The 20,521-nt window shown below is 43.6% G+C and overlaps 1 protein-coding gene across 2 annotated transcripts in view; it reads right to left on the reverse strand.

The window, feature by feature from the left end:
• The window catches only part of wdpcp (WD repeat containing planar cell polarity effector), a 111,569-nt gene that overhangs the window by 36,294 nt on the left and 54,754 nt on the right, over positions 1–20,521 (reverse strand). For both annotated transcript variants that reach the window (XM_030106989.1, XM_030106988.1), the window contains exons 9-11: positions 19,331–19,467; positions 14,618–14,797; positions 4,345–4,948 (exon numbers count right to left, since the gene is read on the reverse strand). In XM_030106989.1, the coding sequence (XP_029962849.1) occupies positions 4,345–4,948; positions 14,618–14,797; positions 19,331–19,467 (921 nt within the window). The remainder of the gene's footprint in view (positions 1–4,344; positions 4,949–14,617; positions 14,798–19,330; positions 19,468–20,521) is intronic.

The raw sequence follows: 20,521 nt of genomic DNA on the forward strand, positions 1-20,521 counted from the left end.
TAAGGTCACTGGACTCGTGATCTCTGCAGACACCAGATCCAATTTCCAATGGAGCACGTTTGAGATGTATTGAAACAGGTGATTTACGTTACGGCTGTGCCGCTGACAAATCTGCAGCGAATGAATGATGCTATCACGACCATGTGGAGAAAATTCTCTCATGAAAGCTTCTAGCATCAAACTGGATACCTGCTATGGAGAATGAAAGCAGTTCAGAAGCTAAAAACGGGGTGCTGCCCACGGCTTGCACCTGGAGCATGTCAGGTGCCCCATTTCACCACGACCAAGATGATCAGTGACAGCAGCACTGCGACTGAACCAAGCAGGCAGACAAAATCACCACTCACTTCTCTTTAATTAATAGGAGAAGTGTGTGACTGTGTGTGTGTGTGTGGTGATGGTACAGGCAATTAAAAATAGAAGCCAGCAATTAGCAAACCCCCAAATCCCCAGAAGAGAGGGTTAATGTGGCTAACACACCAGCTGACTGGCTTGTACTTTTTAGTGTAGCTGTGTGTCGAGGCTCTCCTGTTGGGAGTCCACAAAAAAAAAAAAAAAAAAAAAATCCCACTCTGTGCAGAGACAATGGATCAGTGGGCAAGGAAGATCTGGTTCCCCTCCAACAGCAGCATACACTGACTTATTTGACCAGCCCATTAAAAGTCTTTGTGTGAGACACTAAACGGCACTGAGCAGGACAAGATCCTCTCCATGAACAAACGTCACTCAACCATCAACACACCAATGCTTCAAAAACAAAAACAAAAAAAAAAACCCTGCTGAAAAGAGCTGAACACAGAGGATGAGTATCACTAATGACAAGCGATGAGTCAATCTGGAAGAAATCCATCATCCAAACTTTCATGTTCTTCTACTGATGGGAATCATTCAGCAGTGCTTACTTTCCAAGAGAATAATTTATTGCAGGTTTTAAACCGGTACATGAGTTCAAAAGCAAAGTGAGATCAGGAAAGACTAGTGTGGTTAAATCTGGTGTAGCAGTGGTAATATTCAGGCAGACTGAATATTGCTGCTTCGCTTTGTAAAGAAGCCCCACCTTTGAATGGTCAATGAGCTGTGGACTAAATTTTACCACTTCGACGCTCTTAAATTATTTTACTATACTAAAACATTAACCCATTTAAACACCAACACCCTATTTTGTGTTCAAAGACCCGCCCACGATTGAACTGCCGCTCTCAGGCTGAATGGATGATCCACTCTACCACTGCTGCCTCAACGGATGACACAGTAATTGCAGGGTAAATTCATCACTGATTGACAGTCAAATGAAGGGAACGTTATGCAACATCCAATAAATACATATATACATACTTACACATGACATTCCTACCTTTCCATGACTTAAAGTGACGTCTCACTAATGGATTGCATTGTGACACACACACACACACACACACACACACACACACACACACACACTAGAGAAAGTGTAAACACGGGTGCAGCATTACTGGGCTTTGCGCACAAATACCACAAATAATCAAAGTGACACACATGCAAATATGTCTGAAGTTCTAATGGGTCAAACTTCTGTAGCATTTCAATGCAATTCCGTAGCTGCAGAATATTAAAAAAAAAAAAAAAAAAAAAAAAAAAAAAAAAGGATTTTCCTTGTCGGCAGCACATTCCCCGGTCTGCCCCCTCCACAGCCTGTACCGGTGCAGGCCCAGCCATGGCCAACGTGTGCCCAGATGAGATAACTCGGTGCAGGCGGGTGGGTGGGTGTAGGGGGGCACCAGGGAGGGCTGCCTCCCATGGAAAAAAAGAGAAGTTGGAGCCTGGCCAAGTCTTTCTTCCTCGCCGCCACCCGACTCACTCCTTCTGTCTTGTAGCGGGACTTATGAAACAAGTCAATACAGAGAAGGAGCGCAAGCAAACAAACAAGCGAGATGGGGTGTGTGTGTGCGTATGTGTATGACTGTGGGAGTGCGCACACAAGCACAGAAATAGAAGAAAACGCATGTGTGCATGCGTCTTTGTGTGTGAGTGTGTGTGTGTGTGTGTGTGTGTGTGTGTGTGTGTGTGTGTGTGTGTGTGCAGAAGGGGAAATTATCATGGAGAAAGGCGTGCAGTGACTTTCTTCATCAAAACCTTGGCAGACGATCAGAGAAGAGAAAGCTATTGTTGGAAGACACCCTCCTTTTTCTCTGTGCACACAGGCAAATGAACACACACACACACACACACACACACACACACACACACACACACACACACACACACACACACACACACACACACACACACACACACACACACACACCCCTTCTACCTTCCTCCCTCCACTCTCACACTCCTGCTGTCAAACTTCAGCAGAGAGTTGTGTGCCACTGTCACATCTTCTTTGCAAAGTCACAATTAAAGATGCTGAATGTATCGGTGTGTGTGTGTGTGTGTTCAAGGGTGAGGTGGCTGCTCCAGAAAAAAATTTTGATTGGCAAACTTTATCTGGGGGCCTCGAGGGACTGCGCAGCCACTGTAAACGATTTATCGGAAAAATGCATCCCAGAATGCACCTTAGGGGCCCGTGCCCCGGGGCGATTATTGAATGACCTCTGAGAGCGTGACTCCTGCTAACCTTCGTCGCCCGTCAACAAATTAACTTGCCTCAGCGGAGAAGAGGTGCTGGGACAACCTGCTCGGCAGTCGGGTTCAGACACGGAGTCAGATCCAAAAAACAGGAGGAGGACCCTCATCAGGAGGAGGTGGCTGCTAAAACACGCATGGCCTGTATGTGACTGGTTCTTTTTTTGATGTATATTAAAAAACAAAAGAAAAGGGAAACTGGCTTAGTAAATTTAAATATCTTATGATGATCCATCAGCTTTAATAAAACGTAGATTTTCAGTTAAATTCCTTTTAGTGGTGATGTTTTTAAACAGTCAGTGCCGGTGAAAACGGTCTCTGTCGTCTCATTTTCTCTCTTTCTATCCTCCAATTTCCAACCAGAACAGCAGAAAGTCTCTATTTCCGAGTCTGGTTCTGCAGGTTTTTCACTGTTAAAGGGGATTTTTTTTCCTTTCCACCATCTGATATCTGTGGAATTTTTTTTCATTGGAAAACTGCCTTGAGATGACTTTGTTGTATTTAGTGCTAAATAAAACTTAAAATTTCACAGTATCTGAAACACCCCGACAAAACAGTAATTCCATTACATCCTCACTTGAAATCTGTAGTCTTGTGTCATACAGTGAGAGGGGTTTGCAGATGGCCGTTGTTGCGATCTTGCGACCACGGACAGCCTGATGTCTGTGGACTGTGCCTGTTTTCTGACGGGCTGAACTGCTGCTGCTAACAAACAATAGAAAAGCATCAGGAAATGATGCAGAGATCAAAGCGACACCAGCGCTGCAACAAGACAATACTGCTCAGAATCCCAAGGAGATAAAAAGTTGGACCACGTCCACATTTTCTATTTCCATCCGGAGATTTTTTTTCTCTGTAAATAAATGCTAAGAGAACAAATGCTTGATTCTCTGTTAGCTCCGTTTACTTACTTCCCTAAAGCGTCAGTAGTGTTTGTAGATGATTGAAAGGATGATGATTAAGTATATTATATCAATATTACCATTTCCGATCATTTCTAGGTTATTACATTGTTACTAGTTGAGCACAACTGAGATCAACAGGGATTCTATATAGACCCCAAACTACATGAAAAATGCAGACACAAATCTGAAACTTCTACATGAGGCTGACAGAAAGGTTTGAATATGAATCTAAATTATCATCATACTGGAAACTAGCAGCAAAGTTCAAGTAGAATAGCATACTTGAAAAAAAAACTCAACTTAAACACAAATCAAGTACTACTTTATTACAGTAATGTGTGTATACCCTGAAAACTTCAAATCTTTGATAGATTATGCTTCTTATTCATCCTAGATTTAGAATATCTGGGGGGGGGGGAAAGGATCTGATAACTTTTTAAGTTATGATTATACAAGTAAAAGTTTCTGTTCTGAAAATACACACTCAAAATTCCAGTTATTCCTCATTTAGTCATACAACATGACTCAGTACTTCAACGTTCCTCTTGGGAAAATTAGTTTTGGCCTCAAACCCAGCAGAAGATTGACATAAAATAACTGAAGAATAAACAGCATCAGATGTAACAAGACACAACAATGAATAGCAGATAATCTACTCCGCACACGCCCAGAGTGAGTGAAGATCCCACAACTATTCAACAATCCGTTTCCCCTCAAGCAGCGTCTTTTAAAAATCTGACTGACGCAGGAACAAATGAGTTTTTGAAACTATCAAACAGCTCAGTCATGCATTTTTGTGGGAGGCATTTCTCAGTCTTATTCCACCTACCTAGTCTGAATCTCAAAGCTGCGAGCGGGCCTCCGTGGAAGGCCAGAGTCAGCACATCTGTCCCCTCCGGGCCTCCGTCCAGGCGCGCCCCCCACTGCAGTCCGCTCAGGCCTCCAGAGCAGCGAAGGTGCTGAGCTAGTCTCAGTGTGGCAGCTGGAGCGACCTCCTCTGCCACCAGAGCCACGCTGACAGGTGCCAAGCCCACATCAAAGCACATCAGCTCCTCCTGTCCTCCCCCCACCATGACAACGGCGCCCGCGGGGTGCCAGGCGAGGAGGGTGGGCGGCACGGGGCAGGGGGCCAGCAGAGAGACCCCCCGTCGCTGGTCGTACAGGACCAAGGAGGAGTCGCTCAGGCCCAGGAGGAGGGCGGTTTCTGAGGGGTGACGCGAGCAAGAGATGGGGTGGGACGGCAGCGAGATGCGGTGAACGGACAGGCGGTTCAGGCGCCCTCGTGCACACTCGTACACGCACGCGTCTGCCCAAGACCCCTCTCTGAGTCCTGGGGGTTCTGCCGGTACCTCCACCGTGTGGATCTGGTAGGGCTGGAGCAGGCTGAAGCAGCAGTCCAGGGGATTCCCTTCAGTCCGTACAGAGCTGTAGACCTGAGACAGACAAACGGTAATTCAGTTAGATTAATGTTACCAATGAAAGCACTGCTTCAGAATCCAGTGACTGCAGGAGGCGAAAGCCGGGGTTAACCCTGAACGGATCGGCAGTCCAGCACAGAGCAGGCAGACACAGTTTAATTCACCTGTGTCCCGTATAGAGTTGCTAGTTGCAAATGCAAACCGCACAAAGAGGCACTTCCTGTTTCAACCGTCGTCACTGTGCTGCGCTGATCTCTTGTACAGTTTGCTCCTCTCAAAGACTGTTTGGATCAGAAAGACGGATGCCAACATTGTTGGGATGCAAAACAAGATGGAATGAAACAAAATGACATGTGACTCCACAATACAGTAAGTACGAGTTAAAGGGAATCTTTCACAGAAAAAGACAATACAAAAAACATTCCCATTAAATAAAGCGCAACAAGAAAGTTGAGTTGAGTTTAAAATTCAAAATTAAAACATAAATCTAGTCATCCTGTCGCAGCGCCTCTGTACGGTTACTTGGAGCAGAGTGGTTAAAAGCAGCACCAACAAATGTTCCAGCCTCATAAACTACACAACTTTCTCTCAGGTAGATGTGGTGCAAGAGCATGAGGTACTATGTAAATTGATCAATGAATTATAAAATCAATTAAAAAACTAACAGGTAAAACAAATAAATACTCTGCTGTTATTCTGACATGTTCATAACATTTATTTCACCACTGACTATTATTTTTTTTAATTTTTTTTCCCTTGTCCACCATTGACTATTATAATACGATTCTATGTAATGATTTCACACACTGCAATAAGCAATAATGAAGTAATTTGATACAATGACACATTTAGAAGTTGTGTGTCTCGACACAGACAGTGGATCTTCAAACTTTGTTGTTGTTGTTCGGACATGCTTTGGATGGGGAAGACTGGAGCTAATGAACTAACCTGTTTTCAAATTTGAAAAAAAAAGAGAGAGAGAGCAAGTTATGACATGTGTGAGAAAAAGACAGACAGAAATGAGTCATACGATGGCAGCAGCCACAATCCCACGTGGAGATGGAAGAAACGGAGTCGTCCACGCTGCACATAAACACCCGGCTGTCAATCAGGACAGCTAATGATAAGAGCTTCATTTTAACTCAAGGTCAATGGCGTCTTCTCCCTGAGCATGCCACAGCTTGGCACCCGGCGATAAACACCCTCCTCTGTTTACCTGTGTGAAGAGCCAAGAGCTCAACACAGGACATCGTCAACGACGGGAAACAAGACCTTGTATGAAGAAATCTGGGAATTATTTGACCGATGGTCAAATCCAGCAGGGGGATTATTTGCTCCTGGCCCCTAACCAGTGGGTGGGAGTGGGCACAAAAGGCCCTGCAAAGCAAACAGGCATCGACACTGAAGGAAATAGGCCGAGTCACGGGTGGTACTGTCGATAAAACACCCACAAGGAGGCAGAAACAGTAGGTGGATGACAGGAGACAACAGCCTGCACTAAACAGCAGTCCAACACTTCCACAGTCACTAGCGGAGCTTTTAGGTGGGATTTCACCTCACCAAAGCCTCTATCAGAGCCCTGCATTGACCACGGCAGCTTTGGCTAAATGAGCCCATTTCTTTTCGCCGTGTAGACAGAAAGACGGATCGGCTGCTTGCCTGCCTTCCATTCCTTTTGCAAAGCTGCTCGGCCCAGTTTTTTGGCAGGCTTTGCCAAAAAGGGACTTAGAGGGAAGAAGGCCGTTGCTTTCTTTTTTTTTTTTTTTTTGCCTGCCCATGGTCTACAGCAGGAGAGAAGCAGATGACTGTCCTCCTGAAAGCTTTTTTTCCTCTCTATAATCCCTCGGAGCGAGCTCCTGCTGCTCCCCGGGGGGTGGGTGCTGCACGTCGATGTGTGTGTTTATTTGAGGCGGCAGGCAAGAGGGGCTCAATTCATGTAAGAGGTGGTGTATCCTTGGGAGGGTGTAGTTGTCTGGATAGCTGCATATCTGCAGGGACAAAGTGACATATGCAATAAATAAACTAGAGTACAAGCACGGAGCAAAACGAAGGTTGGCGGAGTGCAATCCAACAGAACGCTGTCACAGGAATCCAAGCAGCGACTCCGATGTCACAAGCCTTGACCCCCTCTTCGCCTCCCAAACACAACCTGCCTCAGCTTTCATCCCGTGCCCGGCCTTGCTTCTGCCCGCTGTGCCAGCATGGCACCATGGCACCATCAGGGGGGGGGGAGGTGAAGCTGATTCAGCTGTGTGTCCTCTGACGGGCCACCCTCCAAGGAAAGGGGGAAGCAGGGTGGGCAGCGTCAGCTCAAGTTTACACCAGTTTAACCTACAATAGTACGATAAATCCAGGAGCTGTGATGCTTCCAAAAAAAAAAAAAAAAAAAAAAAAAAATTATGTATGACTTCAAAGTGTGGACAGACGATCAATTAATCAATCAATCAATAACTTCACATATACACTGGGTATTAGCGCGGAAACATGGATTTACCAACGTTTAACTACAACAATACAGTCGATGCCATTGATTTCCCTGCTGGACCTGAAGAAAAGAGCGGTTTTAACATCATTCTGACATGTTAATACATTATCACTATGTATTAACCCCAGGGTGCCATCTGTGAAGAAACCAGCGCAGGAGATGTCCCCTTCCCAGTAGATTTTGAAAAGAAATCTTGATAAAATGCTGAAGTAAAACAAATATCAATAAGTGGAAACACAGTTTTTGAAAGTGGATGTAATTCATGTGCAATAAAGACAAGTTAAATTCCCAAAAAATAAGCTACAGTGCAGAACCATGTAAGTAGCAGATGCATCATCAGGCCTAAATATGCAATTACTGTTCAGAGACCCTAAAAATCACTACGAACAATGTATTTTAATGCAAAACGGATTAAGATGAAAAATGACCACTCGATCAGTCAACTTACAGCACGAGAGTGTGTTCAGTTAACAGCTCAGGAGTTTCTGCATTGCTACTCACTGCTGTTTGCAGCTGATCAAGAAGATTTGGCAAATTTTTCACAAGTGCAAAACAAACGTTCCTCTCTGCTGCTCGTGGCACATTTCAAATGGAGATACACAGTGCTAAACAAAGTATTGCTACAATAATAAAGTTAACCTACTAAAACACATATTTCCTTACTTTTTGTGAATAGTTTAGGTTTAATTAAATGATCCTTTCAAAATGAATATACTCCAGCAGAAAGAGGGATCCTTACAGCAGAAGTTAGCTGGGATCACCTGAAGCAAACAATTTGATAAAGCAGAGTAGAATATAGAAGGATGGACAGATACACAGCCTTTCAAGAGATGAGACAGTTCAGACTCCAGCCTTTAAATTTTACATTTGGAGGTTTTTCATGTGTGATTTTTAGGGTGAATTTGAGAAACTGTGCTCAAATGTAGAGCACATCAACATTATTCCATGTCTTTAAGTCTCATTCCTTCTAAAAGCACATCTGTTCTCCAGGTAAAATCCTTTAACAATGAGCAGTTATTAAATCAAGTGAAGAAAGAAAGACTTTGTAATGCAGTGTGTGTGTCTCCTTAAAATATTCATAAACCGCTCTGTTTGTGAACTCCTCGGAGTATAAAATAGCATGTGAATAGACAGCAGCATTCCCTGATTGTGGGAGCATAAAATAGGAAATGATGAAGGAGAGAGGTCAGTGAAGGGAGGGAGCAAAGTGAGCGAAAGGACGTGCAAAAGAGGAGAGACGGAAAGGAAAAGGTGCAGAATGACAGGAATATGCAGAGATGATGATGAGGAAGAGTGAAAGAACAAAGAGGGAGTGAGAGATAGGGTGAAGAGGGGGAGAGAAAGATGCAGAGAGAGAGAGAGAGAGAGAGAGAGAGAGAGAGAGAGAGAGCGAGAGAAAGCTCAAGTAAGTAGCTTTCTCCTGGTTATTGGTTTCAGTGACTGGTCAAAACTATTCTTCTCCATTCTTCTCCTCCTCTCTCTCACCGGCACCTTTTTTCCCCCTCCATGGCGTGAAAGATAAAGCGGACGGGCCCAACTGTGTGGCTGGCCCTTGTTCACAGCAGTGGCCTTTTGAAGCCAATTTTCCAGCTCACGGAGCAGAGAAAGACGGGGAGAGACAGAGAGAGAGCGAGAGTGAGAGAGATGGAGAGACTTGGAGACGAGTCGAGGGATGGATGGAGGGGGGGGGGTTCTGGGGCTGGGTGGGACTGCAGAAGTTTTTAGGTATGTGAATTTGGTTTGGAGTTGAAGTAACTGATGTGAGGAAATGCAGCCGCACAGCGGGATGACAACCGAAATATTCCTCACACCTCCGCCGTCCAAAGCGGCGCCAGAGAGCTGATGGCTGTACGAAGGGAATCGCACTCATGGCGGCCAAAAGTGCGCGAGCGGCGCGTCTTTCCGTGTGATATCTTCCCTCACAAAGCGGTGGAGCTCGGAGTAATTCTGCACTTTGGATTCCACACATGGCACAAAGTATTTTGCAGCACAGATGAAATGTGCTCTCCACTGTATGTGCTTTCATTTTACATTAAAAGACGGCAGCTTTTCATGTTTTTAGAGGCAGATTCAACCATTAATCCTTTATAGGACACTCATTAACATATGTGAACATTTGAGGATATTTCCGTATTTTAAGATTTCAAAGTCAGTATAAAGATACACCACTACAGCACAGTTACAAATCTCTTGTACAGAAGCGTAAAACTGTACTACTTGTCTACAATAACACTACAAGGTTATTACAAAAGTACTGTCAAGATAACTCATTACATTTGTTGGGTGCATGTTTGAAAGTAGATAGTGTCACTTGTAATAGTTTTCTCTGCAAAGGGTTTTTGTTCTTGTAAATTCTCTCCATATTGAGATAAATGCATGCACTGTAGGAAATGCTCTGCTGAAGCTAATCGGCCAAACACCATGGAATCTATGCTTTCACAAGAAATACTACAAATATAACACCTGTCTCAACAATTTAATTTTTTAAATTCGTATGTGCTTGTACTTCTTTTAGTTTACCATTGTAGAACATACAGTCACTATATATAGTCACTAGCCTGATGAAGGGTTAAACAAGGTTAATTTAGCTTTGAGAGCAGCATTCGTAACCACAGCGTCCTGGAGGGACAAATGAAGGACAGATTACAGATTAATTTATATTCAATTATATATTCTTATTGTATTCTCCAAGTCAATAATAATAATTAAAAGATGTCAGAACTAAAATACACACGGTTCATACAACTGCAGAAAAAAAAAACTGTATGGTTACAGATAAGATACTCGTACAGTTTTTTGAAGTATGTTCACAAACAAGCACAAAATTGAAACACACACACGCACACACTTGTTTTTATTAAGATTATCAAATTTGTTTGTTTAGGAATAAGAGGGTAAGTAGGGGGTTGAAAGAGGAAGCATGAAGGATGGATCATTATAAATGTTAACCGGCTGCATAAAAAAACACATACACAGTTGTTTAAGTGTGTATGTTTTCCTCTCCTTCCCACCTCCCACCCCCCATGGCTCCACTTATCAGTGTGAGGAGGGGAGCTGGGGCTGCTGGTGGAGATGGGGGTGGGGGGGTGGGTATACGAATTAAGACCACATAGGGAAGGAAATCAGACTTTTTTAAATGCCGAGAGACTGGCTAGAAAATTGGCTTAGCGCGGCAGATAGCGAACTGAACAAAAGGAACATATATATGAGCTTGAAGTGATTGAAGTAGCTGGCGTCGCCCGATGTGTGCCCGGTGTTTGATTCCCGCTACGGCTCTTACATAAACTGCTCGCTTAATTTCACACCGCGCATCTGAAAAATGACAACAAACGCTTTCATTAGAGCGCGATGCCGCAGCCCCACGAAGAGACTTTAATGTTGTTGAAGCGAGGAGGAACGAAGGAGGAGGAGAGAAGAAGAAGAGGTAGGGGGGTGGGATGGTGGTGGTGGTGGTGGGGGTGATGAGGGAGACGGGAGAGAATAAACTAGGTGAGGAAGTGTGATAAATGTAGTGTTCCAAAAACAAGAAGCAGAAAAAAAAAAGACGCAAACAGCATCGGCTTTGATTATTTCAATATTCGTGTCCTCCCCCCTCCACACACACACACACACACACACACACACACACACACGCATGCACACACACCTCCGATCCCTCCCTCCTTCTCTCCTGCGTGAATTTGTTTGCCTAGCGTGCGATTGGTAACGCTCATCTTTCCTCCTTCTCGCAGACTCTCTCCTGGTGTGGGGAATATTTTGCATACGCTTACCGCGGTACGAAGAGTGGAGCTAAGCCCGGTTCGGTAATTTGGGGTCTTTCATCTGCTCTCGGCACAAGGCCAAATCCTGCATCCACGTAGAATCGGGTCACGGGTAGGGTTTTTTTTTTTTTTTTTTCTTGGGGAATTGTTGCCAGAGGCCATGAAGACGTGTGTCTCAGGCTCTCTGAGTGTGTGTGTGTGGATGTGTGGGCGTTCTCCTTCACGCTGTACCACGGCTAAGCTCTCCTGCTCGTTTCATATGGTGATGCATGGACGTGCAACACGGAGGTACCACCCTTGAGGTGACTAACACACCATCCCCAATCCCATCCAGGTCCCTACTCAACGTGTCTCCCTCGTGTGTGAGAAACATGTAAGTGTGTTAAATTGGAGCGACTGAGGCTCAGTTGGATCGTAGATCAACTCCAATGTGGATGGTTGGATCTTCCATCTGGGCCTTTTCATCCAAGTCACCCAAGTAATGATTTGAAATATCAGAATATCTATGAGGGCGTGTGTCCTCCGTGCAGCAGGTGTTTTTCTTCTCCAATTCAGGCGGTCCAGGTGTTTTTCTCTCAGACTGGTGACATTACGCTGTGAGGGCAGCAGCTTCTGAGTGTAATCTGACTTCAGCCCGGACCAAAGTTGTTCCTCTCCTTTCAAGACGGTCCGTTCCGCCACATGAATCTTCTACACCAGCCAAGACTGGCTTTAAACTCAGTGTCAGGGATACCGCTCTATTTGGAGCCTTTCCGGGCCTTCAGCTGAATACCAGATCTGGTTATGGTCGTTCTTTCTTCCCGGTTCTCTGTCAGTAATCATTCCCTCTGCTTTACACGCAGGTAGACCACTATCAGGACCACAGTACGATCTCCTCTGACTCTTTCTGTGCTCTCCCTGTTCCTACGCTGCACTGAGTGACTCAGTTATAACACCACCTCACTTTTTCAGCCCTATTTTCAAGGGAAAAGAAAGTCCTCTTATATTAAGACCAATATGGCACATTATGGATTCTCATTTAATTTAATCTCATTGCTTCACTTCATTCTGATGACTAAATTTCTTCTTCAGAGTCATTTAAATTAACTTTTTTTTTTTTTATGTCTTCCTGCACCAATAAGAAGAGCTGAGGAATTATTTGAATGCACATCACTTCTATTGTGCTCTCATTCAAGCTCATGGGCTTGTGAGGTTCTACACACTGAGCCCGACTAACCAAGATCCTTATAAATGAAGTAATAATTAATACCATAAATGTCACCAGTTTTGTGCTATCCTGAACATGCCCGGTTTACCATATTCATTGAGCAAATCACGCTAAAACCATAGTGTTTTTTTCTGTCGGACACAATCCTCAGTCCTATCAGTAGAATATGGATTATAACCCAGGAATCCCTTAAAAAAGAGGTTTTTAATCTCAATGGGACCTTCCTGGTTAAATAAAGGTTAAATAAATAAAGAAATCCATTTTAAAACAACAGGAACAGCAAATATACACTAACTTAAAGTGAATTGCTCAGTTTATAGATCAATACTGACTTTTTAAAATTAGAAATACCTCATCCATGAAAAGTAACGGCCCCTGAATACCTTCTTCTCAGTTGTGCGCTTGACTCTCCTTGCAGTCACTTCACCTCTGCAGCTTTACATTACTGTATCCTCACACCAATTCTACATCAGTTCTTTTCATCCATCATTTACAAATGTAACCTGATTGTGTGGCTTTTAAATCTCACATTTAGACATGATACTCCTGGTCCTGCATGTTTCCAAAGTGTCCCTACCTTAACACTTCTGACAGTGTTTATCGCCACTTAAAAATAAGAAAACTAACTTAAATTCTGTAAATAGGACGTTTTCAACAAAATACATAAAAAAATGAAGTCTTGGATCAAACATATCACTGTAAATGATCATTAATACATTCATCCTTTCATGTGGTTTCTGCAGCCATGTCCTTCCCATCCTCAGAGATCTCGAGGTGTTCACAGCCAAGATGGGATCTGTAATCTTAACAGTCTGACTTAAGTCTGCCATGGGATCTTATCCCATTTCTAAGTGCTCGGTGTGACTTGAGTGAAGTGTAAATGAGGCCTCCTGATCAGGTGACTTCCAGAATGAAGAAACAAGTGTTCCTGTGTGAACTCCTTCTGGACGTCTGACTCCTGTGCAGTGAAACGTTCCACCTGAAACACCAATTTTGGCTGCTCAACGCCACATTTAAGAAGTGTTTGGTGTGATTTCATGGGATAGACCCACCCAGTGAAGTTCAATTTTCTGTGCTCACACTGAAATTTTACCATCAGATCAATGATGTGAACTGAACCTCAGGAAATGTGCAGAACTTTGGCCACAAAGTTGTGTGCACCTGATCAAGTTTAAAGACTGCATTCAAAAAGTATTCAAATAACAGCAGGAATTTCTCCACTGTGCACAGTCCTCAAGATTTGTTCAAAGGAAACACGCATCTGAAACCCAACATGGCCTGGGCTTCAATCACTTGATGCAATTTTATTCAGTTTTCCCTCTCCTTTTTTTGTGGCAACAACTCAATATCTATGACCACACTCTACAATAAACACACGCAGCGGTATCAAGCTGTATAATACATGCAGAGTAGGGCTGCACAGTTGTGGATTAATGAGCACAGTCTGTTCAAAAGTTCACTGGTTGTAGTTCAGGCTGTTCCTTTCTGGGCAGTGTCTCATGAACCTCCTTTTTCCACACTGAGCTGAAAGCTGAAGGCTGCAGCCCAGCAAAATGAGATGGAGAGGTATAGAAGATGAATGGAGGGACGCCTTTATATACTGCTGTGATTCCTGAGCTGCAATGACCTGAGAAAACTCTGCACTGTGGGATGAAACCAACTTATCTAATTTTCCTACCTGGATGTAAAGAGAGCCGACGCAGCTTTCTCTGCGCTCATACATGAGGCCCAGATTTGAAGGAAAAATCAATCCAGTGCTGTGCATACACTCGAACTCTGCACTAAATCCTGACCTGGAAGTTGAAGAGGAGGTAAATCTCCAGCTCAAACAGAATTCAGCTGGAAACGTGGCGGAAACTGGAGGAGTTCATTTTTGGATGGACAGAGAGGAATATCTCAGACACCTGCTGCCTCTCCAGGCAGAAATCACTTGTTGGTGTCAGAGAGAAATTTCTGAACCGGTTCGAGATGATAGAAAGACAATGAGTTCACTGCATTTCAATGGCATCCATTTATCAGGATATGGTGGAACGAGACTTCTGTCATGGATTAGCAGAAAAACCCGCAGGGACTGAGTGATGCTACTGTGTGAAAATGAACCATAAATCTGCGACAAACGTTCTCAGCACCTTGGCTGGAAACAACAAAAAAGAATAAAGGAACATCTCAAGGCAACAAGAGGTCTTGATGATGGCCTGTGCGTATAAGCATGTATACGTGTGTGTTCTTACCTTGAGGCCGTCGGTGGGTGAGCAGCTGATCAGGACCAGGTTGTTTTTGTGTGTGTTGGTCCACAGCTCCTCCCCGGGCTGATCCAGGTTCCACCAGCACAGCGCCACATCCTGGACACAGTTGAGACTCACATGTCGCCGACCTTCACGACTCCTCCCGCCCACGTCGACACACACCACCTGTACACAAAACAGGAGCACAAAAGCAGTATTAACGCTCTGTGCTCGTCCCATTCCCTCTGAAAATGTTCATTAATAAACCAATAGATGTAATCTGACAGCTTATTGAACACTGCTATAGAGAGCCTGCACATCAAGAACACATGTCGGGTCTAATGTGATCTAAAGCAACAGCTCTGCTGTAAACCCAGCCTTGACAAAGAAAGATAACATGGCTCAGCTTTGCTAGAGATTGCCAGAGATGCTTTAATTTTGTCTCTAAATGGACGCAACAGACGTATCAGGAAAACTGCAGGGTGATGCATTTCGTGCACTCTTATTTTGTCTCACAGCCAAAATATTTCCAGTTTGAGTTCTGCCTTTGGATCTTTTGTGCAGTTTTTAAAATTGTGTTGGTGCATTTGTAGGTTTTATCCATGAAGCATCACCACTGCCGTCTTTACCTGATTTACCTGTTGGGAAGTAAAACAAGGGGCTTCAGTCATGACTTGGGACGCTGAAGCATTAATTTCTCATTAACTGAAACTGAAACTGAAACTGCGTTTTAAAGTTCCTGCAGCACATTTAACTATAAACTGATCCAAGTTTCTTTTGCCAGCATTGTCAGTCATGCACATGCTTAGATAAAGTTATGCGTGTAGCGTCTGCAAGAGCTGTGAACAGCTGAGTTACCTACCAAGGAGCTGTGTGACTGAAATTCACAGCGGAAAGCATCTGAGTGTAAAGTCAAACACTCATATTTTCAAGATTATAGTAATTAAAGCATAATTGTGCAGAGTAGCAATCAGACATAATTGCAACATTTTGCACTTTTGTGACGCTTCCAGTTAAAAAAGCACCAATCAATAGTGCACAGTAAGGAATGGATGTTTATACAGCTAAGAAAGAAAGGGAAGTTATCTTCGTGTTTCATTCATTTGGATTCACTTTCCTGGCCTGGTTCAGAACCTGAGGGCTCCGACACTTTTGCATCAGTAACCTCATATTCCTCCCTCTTCCCCCAACTCTGTTTTTGTTGATGTCTAAGGTTGTTTTTTTTTTTCATCTTCCATTATTAATGTCTGTGTGCGTTTTGTTCTGTCGGGCTTGTTGTTTTAGTGATGTGCATATTTTTGGGAAGGTCCGCCACGCTCTACGGGCCACAACAAAGAGACGCGCGGTAATGAGCTCTCGTGGCGCTCGACAAGGGAGGGGGGTGGGGGGGGGCTGGATCTCACGCTTACATAGGCCTGCACATACATAAATGTGTGCACGTATGTACACAAGCACAGACGTAGAGGAGGTGATCTATATGAACACTCGCTTTTATGGGAGCACAGAGGGAAGGCATACGTGGTTAAACAAACCATTCAGGAGCGCTTTTAAAGCAGGTGAAATTGCAGGTCGAACACTGTGACCCTGCCTTTCATGTATACCACAGCTCATTCCCTCTTCACACGCGCACTCGCACGTGCACGCACGCACACATATTCATACGGGGCTTTCATGCACTTGCTATCTGCAGTCACACTCACTAACATAATAAACCAGGGTTGATCCACGACCTCTGTCACAGTACAGAAGAGTCTCTCAGACCTGGCAGATAGAGGCAGGACAGAGTGAAGGAGTGGAAAGAAGGAAAAAATTAGGAAGCATAATGAAAGAAAAGCTCTTTGTTTTGGGTTTGGAAAGACTCCTATAAAAAAAAAAAAAAAGGTTGCTTTTATGCACTACCGCTTTAGGAAAGTGGGAATCGCGGAATAAAACATGCTTGAATTAATGAATGAATGAATGAAGGACAAAACAAAACAAAAAAAAACACACACACAAGAATAGAGAGGAAAAAAAGGTTGAGTAATTGGATTTTTTTTTTGTAATAGATCAATGAGACGTTTGAGCCAAAATAAATGTTTGAAACCCAAGAAAAGAGCAGTCAGTTGTAACATCAAAATCCCACTAAATGGGAGTGTTGTCAGAAATACAGGAATGTCTCCTTAGAAATCAATTAGGTTGCCAAAAAATAAATAAATGGGTAAAAGGACAAGAACATGCAGAAGTTAGAAAATCAACACGCTCTATTGTATATGGCAGAGCAGATTTGAGATGCAGTGGTCCATGTCTGCCCTCCTGGAGCTCTTCAGGGGGTTAAATTTGCTTTGGACACAAAATATGCCTGAAAATGATGGAGGTACATCTGATGATAAAGGGAACAAAGAGTTGCCCCCAAATAGCTGAACGGGAGATCACTGACAGATTAGAAATGGAAAAGAAGAAGAAGGAAAAAAAAAAAAAAAAATCGGAAAATCACCGGGTTAATAACACACTCTATCTCTACCCCCTGTGTGCCCCCTCCATCCTCACCCATCTCCTTGCTCTTCTCAGGTTTTTTTTTTTTTTTTTTTTTCTGCTGGCGTTTGCTGGTCAGCAATAATCAAAAACCACTTTCTGTGGACCGGATTAGTTTAGCCCCCCCATTCCTGCCCCCCCCCCCCCCCCCCCCCCCCCCCCCCCCCCCCCCCCCCCCCCCCCCCCCAACGCCCCTTACTCTCCCTTCTCCAGCTTAGCCCACTGGACCAGGGCGATGTGTACGTGGATGTGTGTGTTTGTTGGGGGTGGGGGGAAGGGCGTGATGCGCGTGAGTCTGTGCACGATGCAGGTTGCATGCACATGCATGCAGTGTGTGTGTGTGTGTGTGTGTGTGAGTGAGTGTGTCTAAGTGCATGTGTGTGTTGTACAATATAAAGTGGTAGTGGTGGTGAGGGAGGGGGCGTCTTATCAGGACTGTGCTTCTGGAGACAGACACACGACAGCAACGATTGCTTTTACACACACTGACATGCACGCACGTATATACACACACACACACACACACACACACACACACACACACACACACACACACACACACACACACACACACACACACACCTTAACAAAAGGGCCTGGCAGTAATGTGATAATGCCAGGGTTAGCGGTTAGCAAGCTAGTGGAGGAGGAGGGACAGTGTAGTTTTGTTTTGTGGGGGAAAAAAGTGGGCCACATTTAATCAGACCTATTACTAACACCTACAAAAAAGAAACACCTGGAGATCAGCCTGAGCTTAGCACACAGCTGTACGGCAGATTAATAGAGCCGTACAAAGGGCTGCAGAGAACTGGAAGGAAACTGGGCACATCTAACACTGAAGGCGATGCTGACAAAAATTTTTTTATCACGAGGTAGATGTATTCTGTATTTACATGTTATTTAAGGCCAAATGGATGAGAGAGTTGTGTATGAAAGCACACGCAGGCAAACTGGCCTCAATATTTAACAAAACACATTTCTAGAAGTGATGTCTGTAGATGTTTGTATTGGAGTAATGCTGCTTTATCTACAGATACTGAATATGCCAACTCACTGTTATTTTACCTGAAACAGGCCACACATTGAAATGGTTAGTCTTACAGTAAAAAGCCCTTCTGTGCTGAGTTTGTATGCTCCACCTCTGTCTGGGTGTCTTGTAAAAGGCTTGCTTGCTTGAGTATATAAATTATGTTTCTGGTCACTTTCTGATCACATAGAATTAATCAGATTTTTTTAAATACTGTTATTGGAACATAGGCCTCCACACAGAAAATCAAAACAGTGCAATTTTGCAGAACATCTCAGACGTTTCCTCGCTATATACAGATTTATATGAAGTTCCACCTGGTCCTCCCATAGCATGGTATCCTTGGTGGCATTCAAAATATTTGAAATAAAGCATTTTGAACCACTGTAAGAACAACACCCAGTATCTGTGGCTGGATTCTCATGCACCTGGTATAATCATTAAATCATTGCACATTGGAACTTTTGCTTTTTGACTCAACCTGAAGGTGTAAATCAGCAGATCAACGGTATCTCAGTGGGATATGAGGCTGTAGAGCAGGGGCCACATTCAGCCCAATTTCATCTTGAGTGGGTCAAACTGGTGAAACAGCGACATAATAACCTCTAGTTTTAAACCTTTTTTGTTGTGAATCAGAGTTTATATGATTAAAAAAAATCTATATTTTCACAAAACCTTACAATTCCTTTTAAAATGACTAGAATCTCAAACACAAAGTCAATTTTAATGAAACCTTCTGTTGCAAAATATGGTGAAATGTCCAAAAAACATCTCCTATAGCTGTTGCTTTATGCATGTTTTTACAAACTCATACGAACAGCTTGCTAGCTTTCATGGCTGCATCACCGGTATCTCAGACCAGGTCTCAATGTTGTGTTGAGAAACAAGGAGTTTTGTCTAAAACTGAGCTTCAGTATTTTAGACCAACCATAAGCATGAGAAGAAACATGCATTCCACTTTCAAAATCATTAAAATAGGAATTTTAATTAAAAAAACAACCTTGTCTCTTGTTGTGACGGTTTACTTGATCTCACTTTGAGAGGAAAAGAAACAGTTTCCCATCTGACTGGATTAAGAGAAGCGGCCTGATAGTGATATAGCCTTTATGCATCCTTGTCTCTTACACTCTGTTCAGCACATGCATCAGTGGTGCACGCTCCATCAATGCGCTCGGTCGTACCTTGATTTCAGAGGGGGACAGTTTGTCTGTTCTCCTGCCAGTCTCCAGGGAGTCCAGGTTCTTTCTGTGCAGGTAGACCGCAGCCACTTGGCTCTGCTCCAGGAAGGACAGCAGAATCAGCCGGTCGCTCAGCACCGCTGGGGACGACACCAACACAGTCCACATCACCGCTCAGGACACGAAACAAAACCACATGCTGCAGAGGTAAAGAGCGTCTTCCTACACAGCCAGAGATGACCGCCGCGGCGACTGTTTGGTGATTCTCTCTACTTGGGAATTAAGACACACGAGAAAATGCAAATCCTCTGAACTTCCAGGTGCTTCATCGAAGAAGAGAAGCTAGGAGTTAAGAAAGAGAGGCAGTGCGGCCACCAACCTCCACCCCATGACACATTAAACAGAATTTCGAGGAAAAAAAATAATTCTCGCTGTTTGCAATAAAAAAATATTCAGGTTGAAGTCAAATCTGGGGGTCAAAAAATCTGATTCTGGAAACTGTTGTTGGTAATAATGACACATGGATGTATTGTGACTTCATAGTATTTAATAGTAATGATTAACATTTTCTAAGATAATTTCCACTTTGAATATCTGAGGTTTGTGAAATTGTTGAGTGTGACAGGCTGGTGAATCTGTTCTGTGATGAGACAGTCATTCTGTAGAGGTCCTGAGAGTTACTGCAGGGACTAGTATTTCAGCGCGAAGCACCATTGTTATGAATGAAAACAACTTGGCGTCAGTGTGTGCATGACAGAGTGAGCGAGAGGTGGGCCTTGTATACTGAACAGCCAGGGATCGATGCATACTGAATTGCTGGTTTCAGGCCAGGAAGGTAAAATAAAGTTTCTCTTTTGCCTTTTGATCACGATCTGAAGGATTAAACAGCAAAATTTGACCAGTGGAAAAACTAATTGAACAAATTACAACTTCTGAAACACAAGAAACATTTGTCTCTTCCTAAACCGAACATGTTTAAAGCTTTATCAACCTTTCTGAAAACATTAGCCTCAAAACCATGCTTTGCAAGAAGATATAAACTGGTACTAAAGTGCTTTGGTTTGCACTGATCACCGTCACAGACACTCACTTGCTCTCCAGTGAACATAATAAACATATATTTCTATTTTCTTTGCCTTTTGTAATTTGCATTCAGTTTATTACCACCGTCAAAACTTCTGTTTTTTTCTGCAC

This window comes from Salarias fasciatus, chromosome 13 (genome assembly GCF_902148845.1).
Source record: "Salarias fasciatus chromosome 13, fSalaFa1.1, whole genome shotgun sequence".
NCBI classification, from domain to species: Eukaryota; Metazoa; Chordata; class Actinopteri; order Blenniiformes; family Blenniidae; genus Salarias; species Salarias fasciatus.